The sequence below is a fragment of the Phoca vitulina genome, unplaced genomic scaffold (genome assembly GCF_004348235.1).
Source record: "Phoca vitulina isolate PV1807 unplaced genomic scaffold, GSC_HSeal_1.0 scaffold7, whole genome shotgun sequence".
In the NCBI taxonomy this organism is placed as follows: Eukaryota; Metazoa; Chordata; class Mammalia; order Carnivora; family Phocidae; genus Phoca; species Phoca vitulina.
In genome coordinates, this window is record NW_022589710.1 from 48,545,138 (window position 1) to 48,571,436 (window position 26,299).

The 26,299-nt window shown below is 42.4% G+C and overlaps 1 protein-coding gene across 30 annotated transcripts in view; it reads left to right on the forward strand.

Moving 5' to 3' along the window:
* Window positions 1-26,299, forward strand: part of NRXN3 (neurexin 3) — a 1,527,623-nt gene that overhangs the window by 483,015 nt on the left and 1,018,309 nt on the right. For all 30 annotated transcript variants that reach the window (XM_032406089.1, XM_032406090.1, XM_032406055.1 and 27 more), the window contains 2 exons: window positions 17,533-17,971; window positions 21,954-22,337. In XM_032406089.1, the coding sequence (XP_032261980.1) occupies window positions 17,533-17,971; window positions 21,954-22,337 (823 nt within the window). The remainder of the gene's footprint in view (window positions 1-17,532; window positions 17,972-21,953; window positions 22,338-26,299) is intronic.

A 26,299-nucleotide genomic window follows, 5' to 3' on the forward strand; every position in this document is an offset into this window, starting at 1 on the left:
ATGACTGTATAGCTTTTTTTTTTTTTTTTATGGCTACATATCTTAATATCAAATAGAATAAAAGTGGACTGTCTCCTCCTTAAAGCTAGGAATATTGTGGTCTTATGATACCCCTTCTCTAGAGTGTAATTTGGCTCATTTTTAGTTCTGGTGGTCTGTTGATTTCTTGATTCACTTGCCTCTATCCTCTCTTACACTTCCTCTCTCCCTCCCTTCTCAGGATTTCTCATTCCTTCTATCAGTGACTTGACATTTACATAGTTACCCAAGCTAGAGACCTGAAAGTAATTATTGTTCCCCTTCTTTCCTTAAACAAGGCCCATTTGTCCCTAAGGCATGTTGACTTGACTCATCTCTGGCTTCCTGTTGCCCCTGTCTTAGTTCAGTTGTACCTTCCTTTCTGGATTATTATCGTGTTAGGGACCACAGACCAAGTGTAGGACAGCAGTTCGAAGAATAGTTTGAAGGAGGGAGACATTGGAGTTGGAATTAGGACCAGTTAGGAAGCTGTGTGGTACTTGCCCACTTGAGATGTAATCTGGAATCCATCTCCCCAGGGCAGAGTTGGCCACTGTGCATTGAATCTACCACATCTTCCTCTTCTAACGTCACTGTACATATATATGTTTACATGCGTAACACCTGTGCTGAGCGGTGAGCTCCTAAAGGTCGGGGACCATGTCATTCATTATAGCGCCGAACATTTAGTACGTTCTCTATTGTTGTTTACTGGGTGATTAAATAAAATGGAGGTCTAAGTAGAACCAGTGGCAGCAGGAATGGAGTGGAGACAAAGAATGTAAAGACTTGTTGGCTATACAGTCCAATGGACTTGGTAACAAACTGATACAAGGGGCAATGAGGAGGGAAGGATCAGATATTTCTGCAAAAATTTAACCTTGGGTGACCTTGGATCAGATATTTCTCCAAAAATTTAACCTTCTGATTTAACAGAAATAAGGAAATCAGGAGAAGGAATTGATGAGTTTGCTTTTATGCAGGTTGATTTTACGGTTCTGCAGAAAATTTTAATTTTAGATAGATGGATTATTCTAGTAGACAATTCAGATTTGGGGCCTAGGGCTTTGGAAAGTGTTTAGGTTAGGAGATAAAATATGTGTGAATGGGTGAAATTTCCAACTGAGTAGTGAAAATGGGAAAGAAAACCTTCTTCAGATGCTGGGGAAAAGCCTCTTTTTAAGGAATTTGGAAATGATGCTGATGACAGAGGTAGAAAGTGAGTCATCGAAGAGTTCCCTGGAAAGTGTACAATCAGGAAACCCTGGAAAAAGGAATTTTGCAAAGGGAGTGATTAAAAAAAAAAAAGCTATTCCACAGATATTGAATATTCTGAGGACTGAGGCCTAATTTAAATTTAATTAATAGGACATTAGTAATCTTATTTCAGAATTATTTACTCATGAGTTAAATCTATTTTATCTAGAAAGCAACTAAGTTAAAACACAGTATTTTGAATGCTGCAAGACAAGGTAGTAAAACGTCTGTCCTCTTTCATCTGTGGTTAAATAAAATTCCTTTTATTGGCTTTTCTTGGAACTGTATTCTCTAGCCACAGAGTCAAATGGAATCCAGTGATGGTAGCCAAAGAGCTAAAAGCTAAGTGTCTCAATTTATTCTACTGCTACTTTTGACTTTCTCTGCTCATTATTAGGTGTTAAGCAGTGGATTTAAAGTTGCTGACAGAATTCAAGTTGACGCCTTCCTTTTTCTTTGCTCTAGATCTAAGGACACTCTAGTCTCTCTGGATTTTTACTCTTTTCTGTGTATTCACAGTTTGAATAAAAGTAAGGGAGCCCTAGATAGATCCTAACAATCTTTCAGGTGCAGGGCAGCCTATAAGGAGGCTAGAAAGGAGGATACCATTATTCATGTCTCTCCTCAATCCTCGGATTGTGGTAAATACAGAAGGCATAGCCAGTAAATGGCCCATTAGAAATGGGGAGCATAGTGATCATGCAGGGTCAGTGCTATGAAAGTTCGAGGAAAAGTCCTTGGAAAATTCTGGAAGCATAAATCTGATTGGGTACTATTTGCTTTGTTTAATGGTAGAAACACTTTACTATAATTTTTTTAGTATAAACACCTCCTTAGGAAGCATTTTAAAAATTTTTTTCTATTTTTTTAGTTTTTATTTTTTGCTTCTGCTCTGTTATCTTTTTTTTTTTCTTTAATTTAAATTCAGTTAGCCAAGGTATAGTACATCATTGGTTTTTGATATAATGTTCATTGATTCATCCTTAGGAAGCATTAAATGAAACATCTGATAGTGCTTACTTCCATGCCAGTCCGAAAGTAAACTTGAAAGATCAAGGAGCCAGAGGTAAGAGTAGGTGTGTTTTTGCAACACCTGGCTTTCTCTCAGGACATCTATTAGGCTTTTGGTAGTAGGAAGGTCCCCCAATTGCCACCTGTTCCTCCAAGCTCCTTGCCTATTGCCTTGTCCCTTTGATCATTCTAGTGTGGCCAGATTAGATGGTACCAAGCTTTTCAGCTATTGATATGCATTCTATCTGCTGTTGGTATGGATTCTAAAGAAAGTTAGTAAGAGGAGTGACTACTGATTTGAATATGCAACAGTATGCTAGACTTTGTTGAAGTTTTGTTTGTGGTCATAGGATTCCCCAGATGGGGATGATTTCCTGAGAAATCATAATAGCATCGTGGTTAAACAAAGGTTGTTTCTAAACATTTTTATCCAAAGCAAATTGGAATATATGAGCCAATCATACAGCCTAATGCTTTTGAGAATACATTTGGGAGTCAGAGGACTTGAGTACAAATCCTAGCTCTGTCACTTGAAAGCTTTATGACTTCTTTTGATTTCTCCGTCTCTGTTTCCTCATCTATAAAAGGAGATGATGATGCTGCCTCATCGATTCTAAGTATGAAGCATTTATCACAGTTCTTGGGCACTTAGTATATATATATATCCTTCATTATAGGTATTAGATGTAGCAAATCCAGCTATCTTTCCTTATCACTATTAGGGGGAGCACTGGATGCCTCAGCAGACCTGGCCAGTACAGGTACAGCCTTCCCAGAGCCTTCAACAAGTCATCAAGCCTTGTCAGTTTTTTTTTTTTTTCCTCTGAAATTTTTCTAGACTCTTCCCCGTGCCACCCCTTTTCCATTTTTACCATCACTGTTCTAGACACGGTCATTATTTGCTCATGAGTGGATTTTTTGGTAAATACCCTATTCAGTTGCCATATTGTCCTTCATAAAACTAGCTTTTGCTTATGTTTTTCTTCTCCTCAGATACCTGCTTTGGATCTTCAGTGCTCAGTTTCATATTTAAAACTGTGATTTGGCGTGAGCCTATTTTATCAGCCTAATCATCTATTTTTCGTTTTCTTGATGCATTTTTCTTTCCCGACACACATATCATCCCCAAGCCAAAAATAATTCTTTTCCTTGTAATTTATATTTTTGGTCTTATATATGTCATGTTGCTGTAGATTTTCAAGTTGTTTTTCTACTTCTTGCTTCCTTTTAATTTATTTCCTTTGTGACCACCAGATTAATCTTTTATACAATGCCAGCCTGACCTTGTCACTCCCCTGCCTGAGTGGTTCCCTGGCACCATTGGGATCAAGATAAAACTGCTCAGTTGGATGTAGTAGGTCTTCTAGGGTCTTCTTATCCAGTGTCCTTCTCTACCACCACTCCCACGAGATACAGTTCTGCCAGATCACTCTCCATTCTATGAATATGTCAAGATTTCTCACCCTTGTCCCTCTTTGCCCGTGTTATTTCTCTTACTTTCCTCTTTCTCCTGGCCAATGCCAGTCATTTTTCTAGTCTCACCTTAGTACTCTGTCCCGTGGAAGGCATTTTCTGATTGCCCTTCCCCCCTACCCATAGCTTGAATTAGGAGCCCATCCCTGTGTTCATGTAATTCAGAATACCTTTTAAAAAATCTTTCTCATGCAGATTGCTAACTTTTCTGATTGTCTCCCCTTCTAACAGAGGACTTCATTGCCATATCTTTTTCATTTTGTATTTCCACAGAACATGACACTGAATAGATCACCAGTGTATGAATAACTGAATATATGAGTACATGTCTGTTTCCTTTAATAGAGTTAAATTATTTGAGGGAAGAGCCAGTGTCTCTTTCTTCCCTGTATCCCTTACATTTCCCAACATGGTCCTTTGTATATAGTAGTTGCTCAATAAATGCTTGGCAAATGAATAACAATAGACATGTTTGTCTTTCCACAGAAAATGTCTTCAGGGAAGAGATTATGTTGTAAAAATTAGATAGCTTCTGGCACAGTGAATTATGCATAATTCATGCTTTGTTTAATTCTTACGTTTAATTTTTGCTTTGATTTGAACTCCAATTATAGTGAATTGTGAAAGTCAGTCAGCTTCTCTTTATTATATAAGCATACACTTGATAAAAAACTGTGGAATCGAAAATCTAATAGCTAAGTTTAGCTCGTAATTTCAATTTCAGGGACTGAGTGACAGCTCAGAACTAGGAGTGGATTACTAGCATTGATGGGCCTAGAGAATTTTCCATTCTTACTCGGTTTTTTCTCTCCAAACCAGAGAAGTCCACTTATGGCAAACCTCATGGTAGGCAGGCCTCGCCCTGGGGGATTATTGTAAGTCAGACTAATAGGAGCTAGGCAGTGAGCAGAAAGAGAGCACATTAATTTCCTATAGCTGCTGTAACAAACACCAAACGACCTCGTGGCTTAAAACAGCAGAAATTTATTCCATCACAGTTCTGGAGGTCAGAAGTCCCAAATAAGTTTCACTGGGCTGAAATCAAGATGTAGGCAGCATTCTGCTCCCTCTGGATGCTCTGGGGGAGAATCTGTCCCTTGCCTCTTTCAGTGTCTAGTAGCTGCCAACATCCCTCGCCTTGTGGCTACGTCCCTCCAATCTCTGCCTCTAACCTCCTATTGCCACTTTCTCTCTGTGTCTGATCTCCCTTTGCCTCCTCCTTTTAAAGATACAGGTGACTGCATTTAGGGCCCACCTGGATAAGAGAGGATTCTGTCACCTCAGAAGCCTTAATTTAATCACGTTTGAAAAGACCCTTTTCCAGTAAGGTATCTACAGGTTCCGGGGATGAGTACATGCTAACTTTGGGGAACATCAGTCAGCCTACTACAGAGACAGATGATTTTCCCCTTTGCGGACTCAAAGTGTTTAGTCTTCTAGGAACTTGGTTTGCTTATAGACACACCTCATGAGTAAAGAGCCTGCAAACTTATGGCCTATTTAAAAGAAGCCAAGAGTTGTTATCTGGAAGGGGCTAATTTAGGTAAGTCTAATGTCACTGGATAGGCGGGTATGGTAACATTCCCAGCTCTCAGTATGAAAATAAACAATACTTATTGAGGAGCTAATTAAGTAAGTAGAAAAACTGGTTGGAGTTCCAGGCAAGTCAGCAGTAGCAGCCAATTCCTATTATCTGGCTCTGTTTTCGATGGATTGTGGTCTACTTCTGGGGGAACAGGTGTGCTCAGCTCGCCTGGCACTCTTCTGGGTCCAGCAATAGCTCTTGCCAACTGTTTCATCAGGAAGATCACAAAGGATCTAGGTGGTCACCGGGAGGGGGACTGAGGTGGTATCAAGAGAGAGGAGCAGCTCTAGAGTAAGCCGTCCCATGCAAAGTCAAAGCTAAGATTTCATCAACTCTTGAATTAGGGAGTTTGGGATGAAGACTTCCTGGCTCCTCAATACTTAGTTTACATCTCTCTCCTATCGTCTCAGGAGGGCATGGACCCGAGGAGATTTGATGGGTGTTCCTGAACATGCTTCATTCAGTGTGCCTACTTGATTGTGACCCACTAGCCTAAGCCACAGGCAGGAGAGGTGGACTTTTCTAGTGATTCTTTTATAATCCAGATAGCTGGGGAAGTTGGATTAAAGGAGAGATCTTAAAGAAACATTGATTTCTGTTGTATGGAGGCTAGGAGTCAAGGAGTAATTGAGCTCACAGGCTCTCAAACCAAACTTACCTGCATTTCATTCTGGCTCCTTTACGTAATAGCTATGTGACCTTAGACAGATATTAAAATCTCTGATCCATAGTTTCCTCCTCTGTAAAATGAGGATAATAGGAACCTGCCCTTACAGTATGCTGGGAGCTATTCTAAACACGTTCCATATACCTAATCTTCTAATTTTCACAGCCATCCTATGAGGTAAGTGCACTATTATTATCCCACTCCAAAGATGAGGGAATCAAGGTATAGAACAGTGGAGTAATGTGTGCAGGCAACACAGAAAGAACAAAGCAAGAATTTGAACCTCAGATAGCTTGGCTTCAGCACATGTGCTCTTAACCATAGTTGATGCTGCCTCTCATGCTGCAGGTGGTTGTGAGGATAAAACAGGGTAGCCATCTGCACCCCCAGGTGGTGGAAAGTTCTGGGTTACATCTGTTGTTCAGGTGAATTATGAATAGTGCCCTATTCTGCTCTCAAAATAAATGTCATGTCTTGGTTTGGATATTTGTCATGTGAGGATTGAATATTTATATGTAAAATACTAAGAACAGTACCTGGCCCCCAGGAAGCCCTCCATTAAGGTTGATTGTTGCTGCTTGTACTACTATCACCACCCCCCACAATCATCCCAAGTCTCGGAGGCTTGGAGCTAGTGGGTTAACTCGGGTTCTGAAAATGCATATCATGGGGGCCACCATTCCCCGTTGTCACACCCATGGCAGATATTGCTCATTGGTCACAGCACAATAGTTTTACTACTACATGCCCTAGGCAGCCATTCGTAATTGATCAAACTGGACATGTAATTAAAAGTATGTACCATTCCTTGTTTCATTGAATGTAAGAATGCAAGATCTCAGTGTATGGAAAATTTAAATTTAAGCTGAGCTTGTGGGTTTCTCCATTTATATTAAAACTTATTTGATTCCTGAAAGTGATAATGAACTTTGGACCTCTTAAGCATTCTATATCCTTTTCTTCCAGTATTACTCTCTGCCTATTTCTCCATCATTTCTACCTCTAAAAGAATTTTAATGCATAAAAGTTTCCTATTCCCTGCCTATAATTTGATATCTTATGATAAAATACCACAGAAATAGTATAGAAATGGACACAATATAAATGAAGAGTGAGTCATAATAGGAATTATAACTGACACCTAGGATCCAAGACTTAGAAAGGCTGTCTTTAAATGTGATTTGTGTAACTGGTAGTGAAATTCATTTCAGGTTAGTTTTGCATGGCATAAGGGACATCTAGTGGTTATCTAGGTCTCTGCAGATTTGCTAAAGGTAATGTAAAGTCATAGGTTTAAGTACTGGAGCTGAGTATCATCACCTTGAAAGAGAGCCCCAAGATAAGAAGGGGAGCCTCCTTTGTCGCATAACTCTATGTTGAAGTTAACAAAGGGTAAAGAAACCTGTTCAGAAAAAAATAAATTTGAGTCCTAGCATTTCTGTCTATATTATTGTTAGTTTGAACCCAGCTTTTATTGGCTTTCCTACCAGGTTGGAAATGATTCTGTTATCAGTTACCTGCCGGTCTGGCATATTTTTGCTATCACTTTCCCCACCTCTTCTGCTGATTGCAGAGGGGCTCTTTGGACCACCTTGAAGAGCCATCTGATTAGAGCCTTCATTAGGCCAGAAGCAGGGCTGCTTAGCAGGCCAGGGCAAGAAATAGTTTGTAATTGCCTCTGACAGGCAGATCTCCTTCTTTGGAAGTTGCTTGGCCATCAGGAAGTCATACAGTTCTGATCCATGGGTACTTTATATAAATGAATGGGTTTCACATTATAGGAAGTTGAACTGCAAAATGCCAATGTGAACTTGCCTTCTCAGCCCCAGAGAATCTTCATGGAACTTGCCTATTGGTCAGCAGGTCTTGGGCTGATCTGTCACTATCCATGGTCCTGAACTCACTGCTTCTGTCTTCTGGGCTGCATAGACTACTTTCCTCATATACTCCTATTGTTTCCAGCTAATTGTGTTAGACTTCATGAAGGTTCTGTTTCATTGAATCTTTTTATAGTGTTCCCCCCTGTTCTTCTGCCTTTGGGCCTTTTATATAATCTCTTTCTCCAAAAGCCATTTGGCATTTCTATTGTAAGCTATCTTCTTTCAGGGTTGTTGGTGGCAGAAGGCTTCATTGTTAGGAATTCATTCTTGCTTTTTGACTCTGGGTACAGAGAATGAAGGCTTGAGGCACTGTTTCAAAACCTCCATGTGTTTTCTGTGGCAGTCCAAGCTACATTGTCATAAAGAGGTGGGCAGTAGTCCCTTAGCACTTTCCAGAAAGGGAGGCAGTGTTGGTGCTGAGTTTTGTTATCCTATCTCTTTGAGTATCTTGCTAGAATTTGTGATTGGTTTTTTTGCTGCTTTATCTGTTAGTGTTTTGTCAAGACACATAAACTAATGACAGCTGCCACTCTTGGGTACAGAACTTTTTATATTGGTAAATTCAAAATGCAAGCACATTTCCTAAGCATGTACACTAGTGAAAACCAAATTCTCAGTGGTTCTATCAAATTATTTTTAACTGTGATACTTTAACTCCCTACTTTCTCATCTCATCACTTATTGTCAAGCAGAAGAATATAGAGGCTTCTTTCTGCATTATAGTCCTGCTTGATTTAGAGGCATCAGGAAGTAGTCTTTGGGGTCTTTTTGTCTGTTGTCCTTCCCATTCTTTCACGTCCTCCCATATATATGTACTGACTTTGTGTCAGGCACTGGGAGACACAGAAAGAAAGGCCCAGTTTCTTTCCACTTGAGTAGCTGCTGGTCTACTGGGGAAAACAGTTGCAGCACAACATGATAAATTCTTTGGCAGCAGTTAGAATATGGAGCCATGGGAGTAGAGAGGAGGAACTCAGATGTAGGTAGGAATAGAGTAAGAGTATTAGTGAAGGCTTGCCAAAAGAGATGATACCTAAACTATGCCTCAAATGGCAAACCGTAATTATTCAGATAGAGAATCCAGGGGGAGAATTTACTGGAGGAACTGCAGAACTCGACAAGGCTGGTGACAGTGAAGTGGGGACTAGATCCAGAAGAGTCTATTATGTAATGCTGGAAAGTTTGCATTTGATCTGAAGCTGATAGAGAATCACTGAAGGGTTTAAGTGGGGAATGACATGTTATCCTCAGGGAAAATAGTGAGATGATTAGAATCATTTCTAGTCCTTGGAATAAAAATAACAGTAGATTCCTAGTGAATCAGGAAGGCACATTTTACATTTTGTCACCTTTCCAATCAAACTGCTAAAGGCTTCCTTTCTACTCTAATGCCCCCCCCACTTTTTTTTTTTTTTTTTTGCAATTGCATAATGTCTGTATTTTTAGAGCTTTTCATAGTCAGGTACCACCTACTCATCTGATCTTAGTTCCTCTGCTCTGTGACATGTAACTTTCACTCTAGTCAGGTTGGTGCCCTCATCAAATATTCTAAGACAGAAGGAAATGTAGGCGTTCACTGGGTAGGTCGTTTAGTACATAAGTAAATGCAGGAACTTTGAGAGTACATTTATTGAGCCTCTCCTGTGTGCTAGGCACTTTGCTAAACAGTGGTCATGCATTGGCTACCACATCAGAAACACATAGGCTCTGTGTTTATGAAGCTTACAGTCTATAGGACCATGACAGTGCCATTCTTGGAAAGCAGAAGAAAGAGAAACACAATCCGGGTCAAGTTTCTGATCAGCGGTCCTTGCACGTTCACTAATTGGAGTGACAAATATGTCTCACTCCAATTCTGGTGTCAAATATATCCTCCCTTTAAGCACTTTCCCAACATTTTCTAAGCATGAAGTGGCAGGGATTGTACCTCCTCATGTTCCTTTGTATCCCCTACGGTCTAGAGCTAGAAGTAAAGTGGTTATTTGACACATTCACATGGATTTTGCTTCCAGTATTTTAGTGTAGCTAATTTACATTACGATGGCTTTGTGTTAGAGGATAACTAACACAATGGAGAATGTTAGGATGGAGAATATGTTCACCTCAAATTACATCTCTTAGTGATTGGTGGTAGCTTCCTAGAGCACTGCCTTGAGGAGAATTCTGAGACTCCATCTGGGTTGAATGGGGGCAAGAGAGTAGGATAGAATGACATCAGTTAGCAATGAATACCACATGTGAGGAAGGAAGAGTAGAGACACATATTTGCCAACATGGTTCTTGCAATAAACGAAGTCTTTGTAGTATCCCAGAAACCCCCACAAACTTGATTGGCTAGAATTTTTTTTTATGGGATACATGAACATATGGCGGCCTGTTCCTGATCAGCCTTTTTAACTGAATAAAGTCCTCAAAAGTTCTCTTTCTTGAATAAAATTTAGACCTTTACTGTGATTGTATTAAGGGTTGGAAATCTTTCTCAACATTTTAGTGTCTCCATCTGTAACTGAGCATCAACCTATTATTTCCATTTCACAAAGAAGCCATCAGATAAATATTTGTCTAAGTCTTGAGCACAAGTGGTAATGACCTGCATTATTAGCAAGGCTCTTGGGCTGGAAACCATGCCTTTTTGATTCATGAGGGCAGAGTGACTGGCCCACAGCTTTCTCTCTCTCTGGTTGACTGACTGGATGCCCAGATGACTGGATGCTTTTTTCAAAATGTGGGAGGGACCGAGGACTTTGGTGATTCAACATCAGCTTGCCTGGATTGTTTCTGTCATTCCAGCTTGCCTTATGTCCCTTGTATCTTTTTCTGGGCACTCTCTTACAAATGGGACCATAAATCAGAGATGATAAACTGAGGGTCCCTTGTGAGATCCAGCTTGCCGATATGTTTTGTTTGACCCACAGAGTGTTGGATCACTCACCATTTAAAACATTTGATTAATTGTCGACATTCTACTACTGTCTTTTTAAGCCTGAAACTCAGTTCCCATTCTCTACTTCGGGTGCTTAGTTTTGATCTTTGGTGGATCCTGACCACTGTCCACAGAATACAAAGCATGAAAATGGTGGTATCCATGGTATGTAGCCGTTGGGGCTTTGGGCCTCAGGTTTGATGTTAGCTGCAGCTCAGCAGGCAGAGTTCATTCACTGACCCCTGTTAGCAGGACCATAGATGCAGATGTGGCCCCAGCCGTGCCAAATACTAGGCTCTTCTGACTTTGGAAGAGAGGAGGACCATCTGCTGTCACATTTGTATTTGGACTTCACTGTTGGAGTTCAGTCAGTGGTACATTCTGATAGAAGATGTGAATGATAATGAATCCTAAATCTGTGCATGTGTATGGTAGGGCTGTGTGTGTGAGAGAGAGAGAGAGGAAGAGGGAGAGCGAGAGAAACAAGGAATAGCCACCGTTAGGCATCTATATATGTATTATAAATACCACATTAGGCAATTGTGTGTATATATATATTTTTTATTTTTATTTTTCTACTTTAGAGTTTCTTAAATCCAGTCTGTCACTAGTTTGAGCCCTGTCTTTTGAGCTGACAGTCACCTTAGAACTTATCCTCAGAGAAAATCTTTTCTTCCTAAGATTGCTTCGTGCCAGGCTATCCTGTCTGTTGATTTAGTTCTGGCTTTTCACAGAAAATAACAAAATTAATAGTTATTTGTAGATAACTATTAGATAACTACCATTTGTTGAGTGCTTATTATGAAGGGCCAGGAACTGTGTCGAATATTTCTCTATACAACAGTATTATCTTCTTTATTTCTTACAACCCTGTGAAGTGAGACGTGCTGTCCACATTTCTACAGTGAAAGACTCTGAGGCTGAGACATGTTAACTATTTTGTCCAAGGTCACATAGCTGGCATGGGTGGAGCAGGACCCAACCCCAGTCAGTGAGACCATGGAGCCCGTTATCTTAACCACTGCCCTGCCACTTGAGTCCAACATCTAATTTAATGCAGACATGAGCATTTATTAAGCACCTGTACAACGAGGTGCTAGTTCAGATTTTAAAAGGGGTGGTGCATATTTTTGCTGATAGGGTGTTTGAGGTCTCTTGAAAAGACAGGACCTGTGTTTATTTAAAGAAAACAAGGTTGAGTGTTTTGAGTGACAAAGGAGTGGAACAGTCAGTTCATTGGGAGGAAGTCATAGCAGAACAGAGATATAGTTGCTTGAAGGACAGAGGGGAAGTAGGGCAGAGAAAGCAGGATGTGTGATTCTGTGGCGACCCTGGAAGCCAGATTATTTCAAAGTGCTTCTTATTTATGTTTTTACCCTGAGTAGGAATGTTACACAGTAATAAGATTAGCCTGAACATTTATCTAGAAGCTGCACTATCCTGGAAGCTGAAGAGAAAAAGCTCATTTTATTATTATCTATTGTCAATGGATTAAATTTGGGTGGGGGATAAATATATCTTTGTCTTTCGCTTGTTGAATGTAAACTGTTCCACACATAGGTATAAAGCTGAAAGGCTTTATTGGGATTTGTAGTCAACACTGTTCCATATCAAGGCACCGTGACACTGGTTCCTCGCTATTCTGTTTTGTTTAGCCTAGACACTTCAGAGAGTGTCCCCCAGTATCCTGAATTTCAGATGTCCTCCACTGACCTGGATCAGAGCAGTGGTGCTTAGGCATGAAGTCATGGACCTGTAAATGATGGTCTTAAAAGCTAATCTGGTGGTTTTTATTGAAATTGTCCTTTTTGTAGACCCACAGAGGGTTGAAGATGCTTTAAAAACAAGAGGAAAAAAAAAAAAAAGCCCGGTGGTATTCTCCTATTCCTGCACAGGAGAAATAGTACCAAGAGGCCATCTGGGCACCGAGGGCACAAGCCCACATCCCCTCATTCCTTCTAGTTCCCTTGCTGGAGTGCAGAGAGATGTGGCATTTACAGCAGAATGCATGGAAACTTTTTCTCAGGGAGCTGAGCACAGAGTGGCCTAGGAAAAGATGGAAGAGAGAGGAAAAGAAGCACCTCTGTGAGTGGGGACTGTCTCTACCTCTCAGATTTATTCTCATGGACCTGCCATATAACTCCAGTGCCATAAATGAGTTTAATATACAAGGCACATCATGTAAATTAGAAGAGTCCCTCCTTTTCCAATCAGGGCAAGTGGTCTGGGCAATAGGAAGACAGCTGCATCACTGGCGGGCAGTAGAAGGATTCTAAGTTTGTCAAATGGTGAGATCAGCAAGGACCAGAGTAGCCAGAGAGGGACTGGAGTGGGTTTGGCTATAGATCCTGGTGAAGGGGCATCAGGAGAGAAAAGTAGTCTGGGAAACGTGGTGAGTAAAGATGCAGAAACCCCCACACTTGAGCTCAGACAGAGGCCTCTGAGGTAACTCCTGAGTGGGGAAGGTTGGGACATACCAGGTGTAAAGGGCTTCGCATATCAGGATGGAGCTGGGTGTTGTTTTGTGCTTGACTAAGGGGTTTTTGCTTTATCGGTAAGCATGGGCCACAGGAGAACCTAGAAACTGCCATCCCCAGAGCATGATTCTGCCCCAGTGTGGTCACAGAGATCTGGGTTCAAGTTCCAGTTTATGTCCTCAATGGGCTGAGTGATCTGGAGGCAAGGACCTGTCCCCTTTCTGTAAAATGTGGCTAGGACTACCTAATTCACTTGCTTACCATCTGGAACATTGTAGATGCTCAGTAGATGGAAACTATTTTTTATATTGTTCCCGCTCTCATATCTTGCCTTAGTCCTGATATCGGTTCTGTGTGCCTTTGTATCGGATTCTGGAGGCATCGAAGTACGGTTTTTCTGAGAGTCTGTCTTAACTCTGAAACTCTGTCCTCAACTGTTTTACTCCCTGACCTCCTAGGCATGAGCTACAAGTCCAAATGGCAGTCTTTACAAGACTGTGTGTGGGGTAGTCAGACCAGCTTATCATTCTTTGTGACTCTGTCTCTGCCACTCAGTTTTTGTGACATCTTCCCTCATGGGGAGCCTCGTCCACTTGTCTTTAATTGGTCCTTGTTGGGGCAGCTTGTCAGCCAAGCTGCTCTCTGTCACTTGACGCCACATCTCTTCCTCGTTCAGTTATCAGTCAGGGACTTTCCGTTAGCTGAACAGAGAACACGGTACTAGATACTAATTTGCCTTGTAAGGGGGTCTGGCAGAGTCTCTTGCCTCCATGCCCTACCCAAGGCCCTGGTACCTTACTGCATGGCTGTGGTCCTGGCCATGGTCCTGCACTGGGCAGGTGGGGAAGGGAAGGATGCCAGCCATGGAGCTTCCCAGTTGAGTACCACCAGGCTACAAGACCCCTGTCCTCCTGTCCCTTTCTTCTTGGTGGGGGTTCTCAATAGAACCTCAGGTCAGGCCCCAGGCAGTTTCTGACAGTATGCCAGCGCCCCTGGAGACAAGAGTATGCTATTATTTCTTCTTAGGTTTGTGTACTAGTGTAGAATTTTCTGTGTTCTACTATGTATAACATCCCTCTCGATCTTGATAATAGCCCTGGGGGAAAAGGGGAGCTGTTCCTAGAATAGGTTTCTGAGGTTCCTGTCTTTGGAAATGGGACTCAGAGAGGTTACCCAGCTCTCAGTAAGAAAGGTGAGGAAACGCCAGATAGACAAGTAATTTCCAGGCTGTGGAGTAGAGAGCTCACCTTCAAAGAGCTTTCGAGAGAAGTCTGGTTATCTTTCGCCAGTTTGTGGCCCTGATCCTCCACTGTATCTCTCTAGAAACCTGCATTGTAGTGATTCACCTCTGGTCTCAATCTCAGTTGTGTACCTTTCTCAATGGAGAGCCCCTCTTCACAGTACCCTGCATCCCTTTATTTTTATTTTTTTAAAAGATTTTATTTATTTATTTATTTTGAGACAGAGAGAGAGAGAGAGGGAAGGATTGAGGCAGAGAGAGAATCTCAAGCAGACTCCCTGCTGAGCACAGAGCCTGATTTGAGGCTCGATCTCAGGATCCTAAGATCATGGCCTGAGCTGAAATCAAGAGTCAGATGCATAACTGACTAAGCCACCCAGGGGCCCCTACCCTGCATCTCTTTAAGAGGCTTTTTCTTTTTTCTCTCCTGCCTCTTGTAGGGATGCCTGAGTTCTTTACCCATTTATTATTCAGTGGAACCAAGCCTCAGTTTGCCCCCCTGGGATGAGCTATTGTTATACATTAATAATTAATCTTAACAAACAGTTCTAGTCATAGGCATTTAACTGAATGCAGAGAAAGCCAAAGTTTGTTTATGACAGAGAGATCTCCCATGCCGGGGCACAGTAGTGGGGCTAGAAAGGGGGAGTTGCCAGTCATTAAACTTGGTTTCTTTTCTGGTTCACTGGAGTGATCGATTGCCTAAAGATCTTGCAGTATTTCCTCTTTTCACGTGGTCAGTCCAGTAGTGCTGAGATGAGGAATTCAGGAAGCTGAACTTGCACGATTTTCCATGTAATGTTAAAGATGAGCTTCACAGGTGCTGCTAGTGGGACCTCACTCCGAGTAGCCACAGTGGTAAAGCATGTGGATGTGAGAGCCCAACTCCCTGGGTTCAAGGCCTGCTCTGCCAGTTACCAGGTGTTATGACTGTGAACTGGTTCTTTAACTACTCTCCACATCTGTTTCTACATCTGTAAAAGGGGGGAATGGTGGTAGGTGTCTCAAATGGATGCTGTCAGCATCTGATGGGATGGTAGGCTTTAGATCCTTAGCATGGTATCTGGTAGTAGGTGCTCAGTAGATATTAGTATCATTATTATTTTCAGTGTTACTACGGTTAGGCCCATTATCAAGGTCATATAGTAGGTGAGGCGTTTTCAATTCTTTGTCATTAGTTATATATTAAAAGGCCAACAGTTCTGCTCTACTCTGTCCTGGTGATGGGGAAGAGAAGGGAAACAATTCTATAGCTGGATGTTAGGGATTAAATGATTTGTACTGGAACGACCCATCCATTTACCTTTTTATCACTGAGATGGATTGTAAGATTTATTTTAGTATTTAAGTTTTGTTATTTTGCTGAAAATGGAGATGGTAATACAACCTTTTTTGGGGTCATGGAAAGGATGAAATGAGACTAACAGCTACATCACCTCCCCACAAAGTAGCTGAGATTTCTATGCCCTTACTCTGTGCTGTTCTAAGTGCTCAACATGTATTAACTCATTTCACCCTTGCAAAATAATTTACTCCTGTGTTCCCAATTTTAGAGGAGAAAAGAGATCCAGATAAGTTAAAAAACTCTGCCAAGGTCACACAGCTCATAAGGTGGTGGATGGATGTGGGACTTGAGCCCAGATCCAGATCCTGACTTGGAATTTGAATAAGATAATATAAAGCACATAGCAAAGTGATTGCCATAGTCAATACTGTAATGTTAGCCCCCTTCCCTTTCATTTTTCTCCTGTTTATTGGAAAAATGGGACGTTACTTAGAGACCAGAGGACCGAGACCCATCCCAGGGCACTGCAGTCAAAATTCAGTTCTAAAAACAGCAAAACCTCTTTGAAATTCTAATTTGGGGGAATATCATTAATCCCTGCTTTTACGTGGATTACACCAAGTTTCAAAAATCATAATAGTTTTTTTTTTTAAAGATTTTATTTATTTATTTGAGAGAGAGAGAGAGCATGAATGGGGCTCGGGGAGAGGGAGAAGCAGACTCCCTCCTGAACAGGGAGCCCGATGCAGGACTTGATCCCAGGACCCTGAGATCATGACCTGAGCCGAAGGCAGATGCTTAAACGACTGAGCCACCCAGGCACCCCAGTTTTTTTTTTTTAGTGTTTTAGGGTGTTTTATTCTCCTATCCTGTGTATATGGAGGGCACATACAATATGTGAAAAACACAGATCTCCTTCCCCACCAACTCTTAACACTTAATCATTTTCTTTCGGTAATACATGTGCACGGTAGAAAACAACAACAACAACAACAACAACACAACAGGGTACTGTGAAAAGTCAGTCTCCCTCCCATTCCTGAATATGAATCTGACAAATCCACTCCCCTGTGACAATTTTATAGTTTCTTGTGTTTCCTTCCAAAGATGTTTTATGCATTTATGAATATATATACATATAACACATGTGCCCCCCAAAACACACACACACTTAACACAATGATAGTGTAGTGCACACTTTTATGTTCCTTGCTAATTTCACTTAACAGTATTTCTTGGAGAACATCCATGTCAAAACCATGTCAAAAACTACTTTGTTTTTAAGGACTGCATGATTGTCCATCATGGGAAGTACCAGTCTTGTTGATGGTCTTTTAGGTTGTTTCTGGTCTTTTACTAAGTATACTTCAGTAAATATCTTTGTATTTAAATATTACTATTTGTGCAACTCAGTTTCTCTTGATTTTTATTTGCAAGCTGATATTGTATAGCTTTCTGACAACACAAAAAATTGGCCAGAAGGAGACAACACAAAAGGAATAAAATAGAAATGTGGGGGCTTTTTTAAGGCTTATGTGCACCCCAGAGGTCCCTTCCAATGCTTTTTCAAATGCTGTATCTCACTTTTCTCATATTGTTTCAGACATATTGTGTCCTGAAGCCTCTTCTTGGGCCTTTTTCCCTGGTGCCCAGTGAGCAGTGGCTGGTAACTGTTTGCAAGATTGATTCATATGGCACTTGTTTGGCTTTTGACAGGTTGTTTATAAGAATAATGACATCCGTCTGGAGCTGTCTCGCCTGGCCCGGATCGGGGACACCAAGATGAAAATCTATGGTGAAGTTGTATTCAAGTGTGAGAATGTGGCCACACTGGACCCCATCAACTTCGAGACCCCAGAGGCGTATATCAGTTTGCCCAAATGGAACACCAAACGCATGGGTTCCATCTCCTTTGACTTCCGCACCACTGAGCCCAATGGCCTGATCCTCTTCACTCACGGCAAGCCCCAAGAGAGGAAGGATACTCGGAGCCAGAAGAACACCAAGGTGGACTTCTTTGCTGTGGAACTTCTCGATGGCAACTTATACTTGTTGCTTGACATGGGCTCGGGCACCATCAAAGTGAAGGCCACTCAGAAGAAAGCCAACGATGGGGAATGGTACCATGTGGACATTCAGCGAGATGGCAGATCAGGTAGGAAGAGGCACAGTTGTGATTGAGAAGAGAGGAAAGCTGCAGCTTTTCAGTCTGTTTCCCAGCTTTATATTTTCTTATTTTAATGTTTGCGCTTGCATGCATGTTTGACTCTTTGGCTGTTCTCTTTAATGGTTGTTGTAAGATTATGTTTCTGAACAATATATCTGTCTCGTCGACAGTTCACATGGTCCTCCTTTCCTTGTCACTCACGGCACAGCCGTCTCAGTGATGGCTCCAAGGCTCTGGAGCCACACATGGTTTTACAAGTAGCATTTCCACTCCTACCAAAGAGGCTGTCATGTCACTGATGTGATGGTTTTTTTTTTCCCCCTCCTTTTCTTCTCCTTTTTCTCATCACCATGGAAACACAATTGTGACATCACAGATGCTGCATTATGTGATTACTCTGTAGGATAAGCTTCACTGTGCAAGAGTTTATGCAACGCTACACCCTTTAATAATTGGCAAGAGTCATGTTGCAGGGAGAAATTATGACAAGAAAGAAAAAGGCAAATTGATTTTTCCTGAAGTCATGTTCAATTTAAAGCCTTCCTTTGGTGTGAGAGCCTATATTTCACTCTTTGCTCAGACCTCACTAACTCTCCCTTCCCTTTCATAACCTTTTACATTTGGTTTAAATGGCTTTGTTTGTTTCTGCAGCCACAGATCAAACAAGCTAGCCCCAGGCAGTACATAGCTACTGTGGAATGGTAACAAAGAGAGGGAGGAAACACACACACACACACACACACACACACACACACACACACACACAAATAGAGAGTCTGGAGCTTTTGAATGCCTCAACAGTCTGCTTAGCTTTCTGTGGACCATGTGGCAATGAGGGTCACATTCTGTGCCATCAGGAAGGACATTTCACACGGAATAGTAACTAGAGCATTTGGATTTCACACGGATTTCCTGATTCTCCATTTAGGTGGTGTTATACTCAAGAAGAAGGGTCTTGGCTATGTTTGCTGTATTTTTAAGGATTCTCTCTCCTGGAAAACACAAAAAGTCTTTCATTTGGACATTTTCGTGTAGGTGCATTTGACCACTAAAAAAAGCAATAGGTTCCCTCAAAAGGCTGCAGCCAGGAATGGCTGAGCTTTCCGGGGACAGCTTTTCTGCATAATTCCACAGCCAGAGGGATGACGGAGATGGGCAATGTTGCCCTTAGGAGGAGCTGGATGGGTTCTGCGTAGAGGGCAGACGGGTGGCAGATTGCAGCCCTGGCTGGTTTAGCGCCCAGCAGGATGCTTTATTGATTGTCTGAAATCTAATCAGAACCAAGAGGCTTCAAATTAAATGTGCTTGTTGAGTAAGAATGAACAGTTCGTGCTTTTTTAACAGACGAAGACACAAAAAACGAGTTTCTCTGGAGGCCGAATCTTTTTCTCTCTCTTTCTAAATTTATCCCTATAATGTCAGCAGGGGCAGAGCCAGAAAGCTATCCTAAGATTATAAGGGAAACACTTCTATTCATTTTAAGACCATGTGTTTTGGGTCTCTGGAGTTCCATTATGGTTGATGGGTGTTAGGATTGGCTAGCCTAGACCTGACACAGCTTAAAGGTTACCTATCTGTGTCACAGGCAGCCTAGAGCAGGGGAAATTGCCATGTGTTTACTTCTGTTTATTCCCAGCACTGATTGCTTTTTTCAAGTGGGGCAGTTATTTGTTAGAACCATCAGTAGACCCATCTTTGACAAACCTGTCTGGATTTCAGAAGCCTGGAATTTCATATCCAGTAGCTATAGCATTGGCCAATACTGATACATTTGATCAAAGCCTATAATAATTTACTGAGTAAACAAATCATTGTCTTATGAACGCAGCATAACATAAAATTTTACTATGATCTGTTAAACTTCATTTCTTCGCGAGGGTATTTTCTGGTATGTTTTTGGTTATGAACCTGTGCCAGAATGAAGAGTTACACAAATACCTGCCTATGCGAGTATGGGGCCTCCTTCCTTGCTTATCCTGAAGAATGACATGGGAAAAGTATGGTGATCACTCCCCATTTGGGGGACTGGTTCTTGAAACTTGATTAAGTGCATTCAAAACAGTTGTGGTCACGCACTCAGAGGATGGATTTCCCTCAGGATGTATTTATGGCTCTAACATTTAAATCCGCTCTGTTGCTGTCCTTATTTGGCAATAGCTGCTCCTCCAGGTTGGGGATCAAGCAGCTCTGTAGGCTTGTGGAGGGTAGAGAAAGCAAGCAGTGTAGGAGGAAAGGAAATGCAAACCTCAGCTTCCCCAACAGTGAAACAGTGCACCTGTTAGCTCCTCCCTCGTGAGATTGTTGTGAGGATCGAGTCCAGAAAAGCACATACAGTACTTAAAATGGTGACCAGGACATAATTATTGCTATGTAGGTTTCTAAAATTTAAAAAAACGAAAACGCAAAGCCAATTTCTCCAGGGGAAAACCTCGAGGATAGAGTAGGGGAAGCGTGTGGTTGGCATAACCCGCCCAGAGGCCCCTAATGCTGGCTTTGTAATTTATAGTGTACCTCACACTCTTGATCTTATTTGATCTTCTTGGCCCTTCAGACTATCCCTTTCATAGCCCAGGGGACTGAGACTCAGGCAGAAGTGAAGGCTGCTTGATGAATGGCAAGACCCAGGTATCTCGGTACCCATAAAGCACTTTAAGAATACTAAATAAATTTAAAATTTCTGGTGTCATGTTCAGATATCACCTTAATTTTACAGTTTCCTTGATTTTACAGTTTAGGAAAATGGACTGTAAAGTAGCTTGGGGACTGGCCTCGGGTCAGAAGGCCATTTAGGACTAGAATCCCAGTCCCCAGTTCCCAGGACAGGCTCTAGGTTTGCACAGTCTCATCGATGGGTCCATGACCCTACTACTGCTGGGCCTGGTCTGCCTCTGATCTCGTCTCCTGCTCGCCCCTTGTGCCCTCCCACTCTAGCCACACTCTGGCTTACCCCAGGGCCTTTGTAGGTGCCATTCCCCCTGCTGGCACATTCTTCCCCCTGGACTTGGCCTGGTTGGATCCTTTTCAACATTGTGGTTCTATCATACTTGTCACCTGCCTAGAGAGGGAGGCCTTTGCTGACTGTATGTTTTAAAGGAGAACCCACAGGCTGCTACCACCCATTTTACTCTCTTCCTAGTACCGACCAGTACCTAATTTCTTTTGCTTATTGAGTCATTTGTTTAATTTCTGTCCCTCTGCTCGGGAATATCAGTGCCACAAGAGCAGAGACGTACCTGTCAAGTTCATCTCTGTGCCCACCAGTATACCAGAGACACAGCAGGTATGCAATCCATCCCTGTTAAATGAATAAACAAACATGGTCCAGTTGAAATTTCTCCAAGGCAATGCTCCAGGGCTGGTAGCTAATGGCATTGTAGAGGGTATTAGTGCACGGAGGGTTCCATCCTTTTGGGCATGGCAAGTGAGTGATGAAGACTCAAGCAAGCACTTCCAGAACCCTTACTCTGTCCCAAACCCTGAGGAGCACTTTACGTATGTGAACGTATCTAATCATCACACCAGTCTGTGAGGTGGGGACCATTATTTTCCCCTTTTACAGATGAGGACATTGAGGCCCTGGCAGGTGAAATCACTTCTGTACCAGTACCTGGTAGAGCTGAGATTTAAACACAGGCAGCAGCTGTGCTGCTCTCAACCTGTTAGGTAGGTGACCTTCCAGCCGGGACTCCGTAGAGAAAAGACATCAGGTTAGGTGTTCGTTCACGAGATGGTCCTGAATCCTCCTATCAGTGAGAGTGTCTTTGCAGCAAAGACTGGAACCAAATGGCCTAACATTTTCCTTTCTACTGTCTGGAAGCCTTTGCCTCCCTTGCTTGCATTGTTCTCACCTGGCCAGGCACCACGAGTCTCTGAACCCACCTGCTGGGCTCCTTTCATTTGGTTCGTTGACTGGCAGCCTCACCTGCCCAGAGGGCTGGCAGCTCACTCTGTTTCCATCCTTCCGTCCCAGGTACCATATCAGTGAACAGCAGGCGCACGCCATTCACCGCCAGCGGGGAGAGCGAGATCCTGGACCTGGAGGGGGACATGTATCTGGGCGGGCTGCCGGAGAACCGTGCTGGCCTCATCCTCCCCACTGAGCTCTGGACTGCCATGCTCAACTACGGCTACGTGGGCTGCATCCGTGACCTGTTCATCGACGGGCGCAGCAAGAACATCCGGCAGCTGGCGGAGATGCAGAACGCTGCGGGCGTCAAGTCCTCCTGTTCGCGGATGAGTGCCAAGCAGTGCGACAGCTACCCCTGCAAGAACAATGCTGTGTGCAAGGATGGCTGGAACCGCTTCATCTGTGACTGCACGGGCACCGGCTACTGGGGAAGGACCTGTGAAAGGGGTGAGTTGGCCCTCGTGGGTGGCATTCAAGGTCTGAGTGGGCGTGGTGTATGGCAGATGTGTCCCGAGATAGACCTACCCGTGCCTTCTCTGTTTTACAGAAGCGTTTCCTTCCGTTCACTGCTTTCCAGATTATACCCTTTCTGGTTCTGGATGCGTGAATTTGTTAACTAGGGTTGGATCCCAGAAAGGGAAACTTTAGAAGAAATATTACCAAGATCATGGCACTTTTTCAATTAAGTATGAGACATCTTCAATCCAGGGTGGGTGGATACTTCTCTTTTGGGTTTCTGGGTGGGCTAACGAACTGGCTGTTTCAGTTATTCATTTAACTCATGCGTTTTGGAGCTTTCTACATGCTAGCTCTTGGATTAGGCTTAAAAAATACACTACTGAACAAGGTAGACCCAGTCCTGTTCTCGTGGAGTTGCTGCCTGGTGGAATATTTAGTCATTAAATAAATAATTACAAACGTGGTGAGGTTTATAGGAGGCAGCATGACGTATTGGTTAAGAACATGAACTCTGGAGCCAGGTTGGGTGAGAAATCTGACTCTTATGGAGTAATGTGAACTTTATCAAGATAATCAATATCTTTGAGACTTGATTTCCTTATCTGTAAAATAGGGATAATCAGGTACCTAACTCAGAAGGTATTGGTGATGATGAAGTGAGTTAGTAGGTTCCCAGACAATGACTTAATAAATGTCAGTGATTGTTAAAGTCATAGTTATTGTAATAAACATTATCAAAGGGAAAATAGAAGTTTGGGAGGCCCTCTGCAGGGGGACCCGGCACACTGTAGAGGTTCATAGAAAGCTGCTGTCAGGAAGAGTCTGTAAGCTATGTCCAATTCCAGCTTGGTTTATTTTATATGCCAAGCTTATAGACTTCAAGCTGGCTGTCCATAGATTGTCAGCCTCTATTTTATATGAAGGGATAATTTACATAGTTATCAAGTGTTTGCTGAGGCTGTAGCTCTAGGGCTTTAAAGATACCGCATATGCAATAGACATAGTTCCTGCTCTCAAGAAGTTTATCATTTCTTTATCTGAGGAGTTGAGGCGTCTCTACAGGAAGCAGTAATAAAATGATACAAGGTAGCAGAATGAGCGCTGTTGGTGGACCAGACTGGGAGGACAGAGATTCAAGGAAGAGAAGACTTTCTTGAGGAGGGACCTGCAAGGCCTCATCCCTAAAGACCACCAGTGGCCAGAATTGTCCAGTATCAGGAGTCTGGGGATGAGGATGAATCTTGGAACAAGCCTGGAAGAGGGTCTGGATGAGTAGGCAAAGATGTTTTCAAGGACTGGCTTTTGTGAGGTCCACTGTATAATTAGTTAAGGGGTGTTTCAAGAGAACTGTAGATCTTTTTTTTACAGCTGGATCAAAAACAGGATACGGCACATTGGGGTGAAGGAGGAAGAGAGAACTTTCTTGGAGCTCTTGGAATGTAAATTCAGAGTCACTGAATTTTTGAAGCTGTGACAAGCAGAAGCTAGAAGCTAAGATGAGGACGCAGCCATCTGGAACACAAGTGGGCCACATGGGGCTGGTCAGTCTGTCAAGCTCCTAGACTTTTTCCAAACATCGTTGTAGGGTAGACTACCCTGGTCCTGGTTTGGGGCAATAGAAAGGGCATTTGACCTCTGAGATGAGTGAGACAGTTTCGATGTAAGCCACACTGTTACAGATCTTCCACTACCTATGAAGTAGTATAAGAACCAGAGATCACTTCAGACCTCTCACTCCTTCCCCTTGGGTCTCTTTCCAACTCAAGGGCCTTGGGACTGCTGAAGACAGGCAGCAGTGACTGTAGCCAGCTGTGCACGGTGTCTCTGAGCTCACCTATTCCAAGGGCAGATCCGTGGGAGTTGGTCCAAGGTTTGCCAAGAACAGTGAAAGTCACTGCACCTTTTATGTTGTCACTTCTGACTAGTCATTAAGAGGCAGCTGATTGGGGATATATGAGGGACAGTTATTCCTGGTACAGTGCAGCCAAGTCATCCATTCTGGCCAACTGAGAAGAGGCATAGCAAATTTAAGACATTTGATCTATACGTCGCTCAAATCCCAGACGGTGCAACTGATTGTTTTGTTCCCCTGCTAATTGTTTTTTGGCCCTGTATTGTTCCTGACACCATGTTCAGAATGAATCAGTGGAGTGTAAAAATGATAGGACTCCACTTGCTAGCAGAGAAAATAGAGTTACCTAATGACATTGTTTTTCTTTATTGAAACTGATTTCTCAGTGGAGATGCTTTGAGTGTCCTTTATTCATTTTTATACATGATGCAGACATTTATTGAAACCCTAGTATGTTATAGGCACTGTATCAGATTCTGGAAATGCGAAACCACTGACATAGCTCCTGATTTTGATGAAGGGGTGTATAGTCCTTCCAGGGAAACAAAGGGAAATGTGCTAACATGTGGCAGATGTTATGCTATATGTTTATAGGGGAACAGTAGGGCAAACAGATGGGAGAGGCCATGCCTGTGTAAGGGAGTGATGGTTGGGAAAAGGGGATTCAAGGTTTCTTGGATCTTCTTGTCTCCTATTTCTAACAAAATGATGACCTATCTCTACCTCTGACCCCATAGACACTTCTGAAGAGTGGTGAAGGAAAAATATTTGTTAACATTCTTTATGTAAGGACCATGATCCCCTTGGGATCCAGGAATGCTGCCCCACCCACCATGACCCCATCAACCTGGGCACTCAGTTTACCATTTTCTCTAATTTTTTTCTCTACATTAGCCCTAAGCCTAGAAATGATCATTTGTACTAAATGTGATAAGATTAAGACAATTTCTAAGGCATTGTGTCTCATCCAGCCCAAACTGTGTCCTCTACTTGGACTTGGTTGCAGGGTCAGTCCCTTGGTATCACTGGTCCCGCAATAGGAATGGTAAGGTTAGAGAGGCATTTGTTTATATAAAACAGAGAAAGCATAGGTGGGATGTTAAAATTGGTATTCAGAGAAAAAGCAGAGTTGGGGATGGCCCAGGTCAGACACTAGATCAAAATAGCCCAAGAACTCAAGCAAAGTGAGCAAGCAGATCAGTGTATAGGGCGACTCCCAGATCAAAGCTGTCCTCCAGATACAAGGAAATAAGGCAAGAGACCTAGGAAATATATGAATATATGAGATTAAGGTTAACTTGCAGAAGTATCTTTCTCTTATAGTAAAAATGGATGACTCTTGCTTGTACCCTCACGAGAGTGCTTCTATTGCCTGTGAAGATAGCAACTCTAAATCTTGACATTTAACAATCAGCTGGATGTTGTATTTAGAATGTTTCGGGATGATCTGATACTATTCTAAGAAGATGTAGATCTATCTTCCCATCCCAATTGTTCAGCTCTAGCTATTTTGGTTTGTTTTTCATAGTGTTGTGGGAGACGTCTGTCTCCATGACCTAAAAAGCAAAGGCCTGTTTTAGCTGCTTAATGCCAGTCACTTTGGTTGAAATGCTTGTGTGCTGGAAGACCACCTGCCCTCCTGTGAAGCCCTATTGTATTGAAGAAACATTCTAGCTTGTCTTTCTTAAGAAGATATGATCAGTTGACATGGAACAAGCATGGCATCTTCTCCTTGTCCACGTGGCCAGACTGTTTAGTTCAGTTGGTGGGAGCGAAGCATCAATAGCCAAGACTATGGATTTGATTTGTTTGTGGACCATCAAGCTTCAGTTTGATGAGGCCACTGCAGATTCTATCCTCTCCCCTACATGGCTTTTTCTGAATGTATGCCATCATTTATTTAGCAAGCAAGAAAGGAGGATTCAGCAGAAGTCCATTCCTTTGACAAGAAAAATAACCTACAGTACAGCACTTACAATTGGGGTGGCCTAGTGGTTAATGGCATGAATGTTAGAGTCAAATAGACCTGGTTTGTGTGTTGGTTCTGCCACTTACTAGCTAGGTGACCTACAACTGATTTCTCTCTTAATTCTTCTAA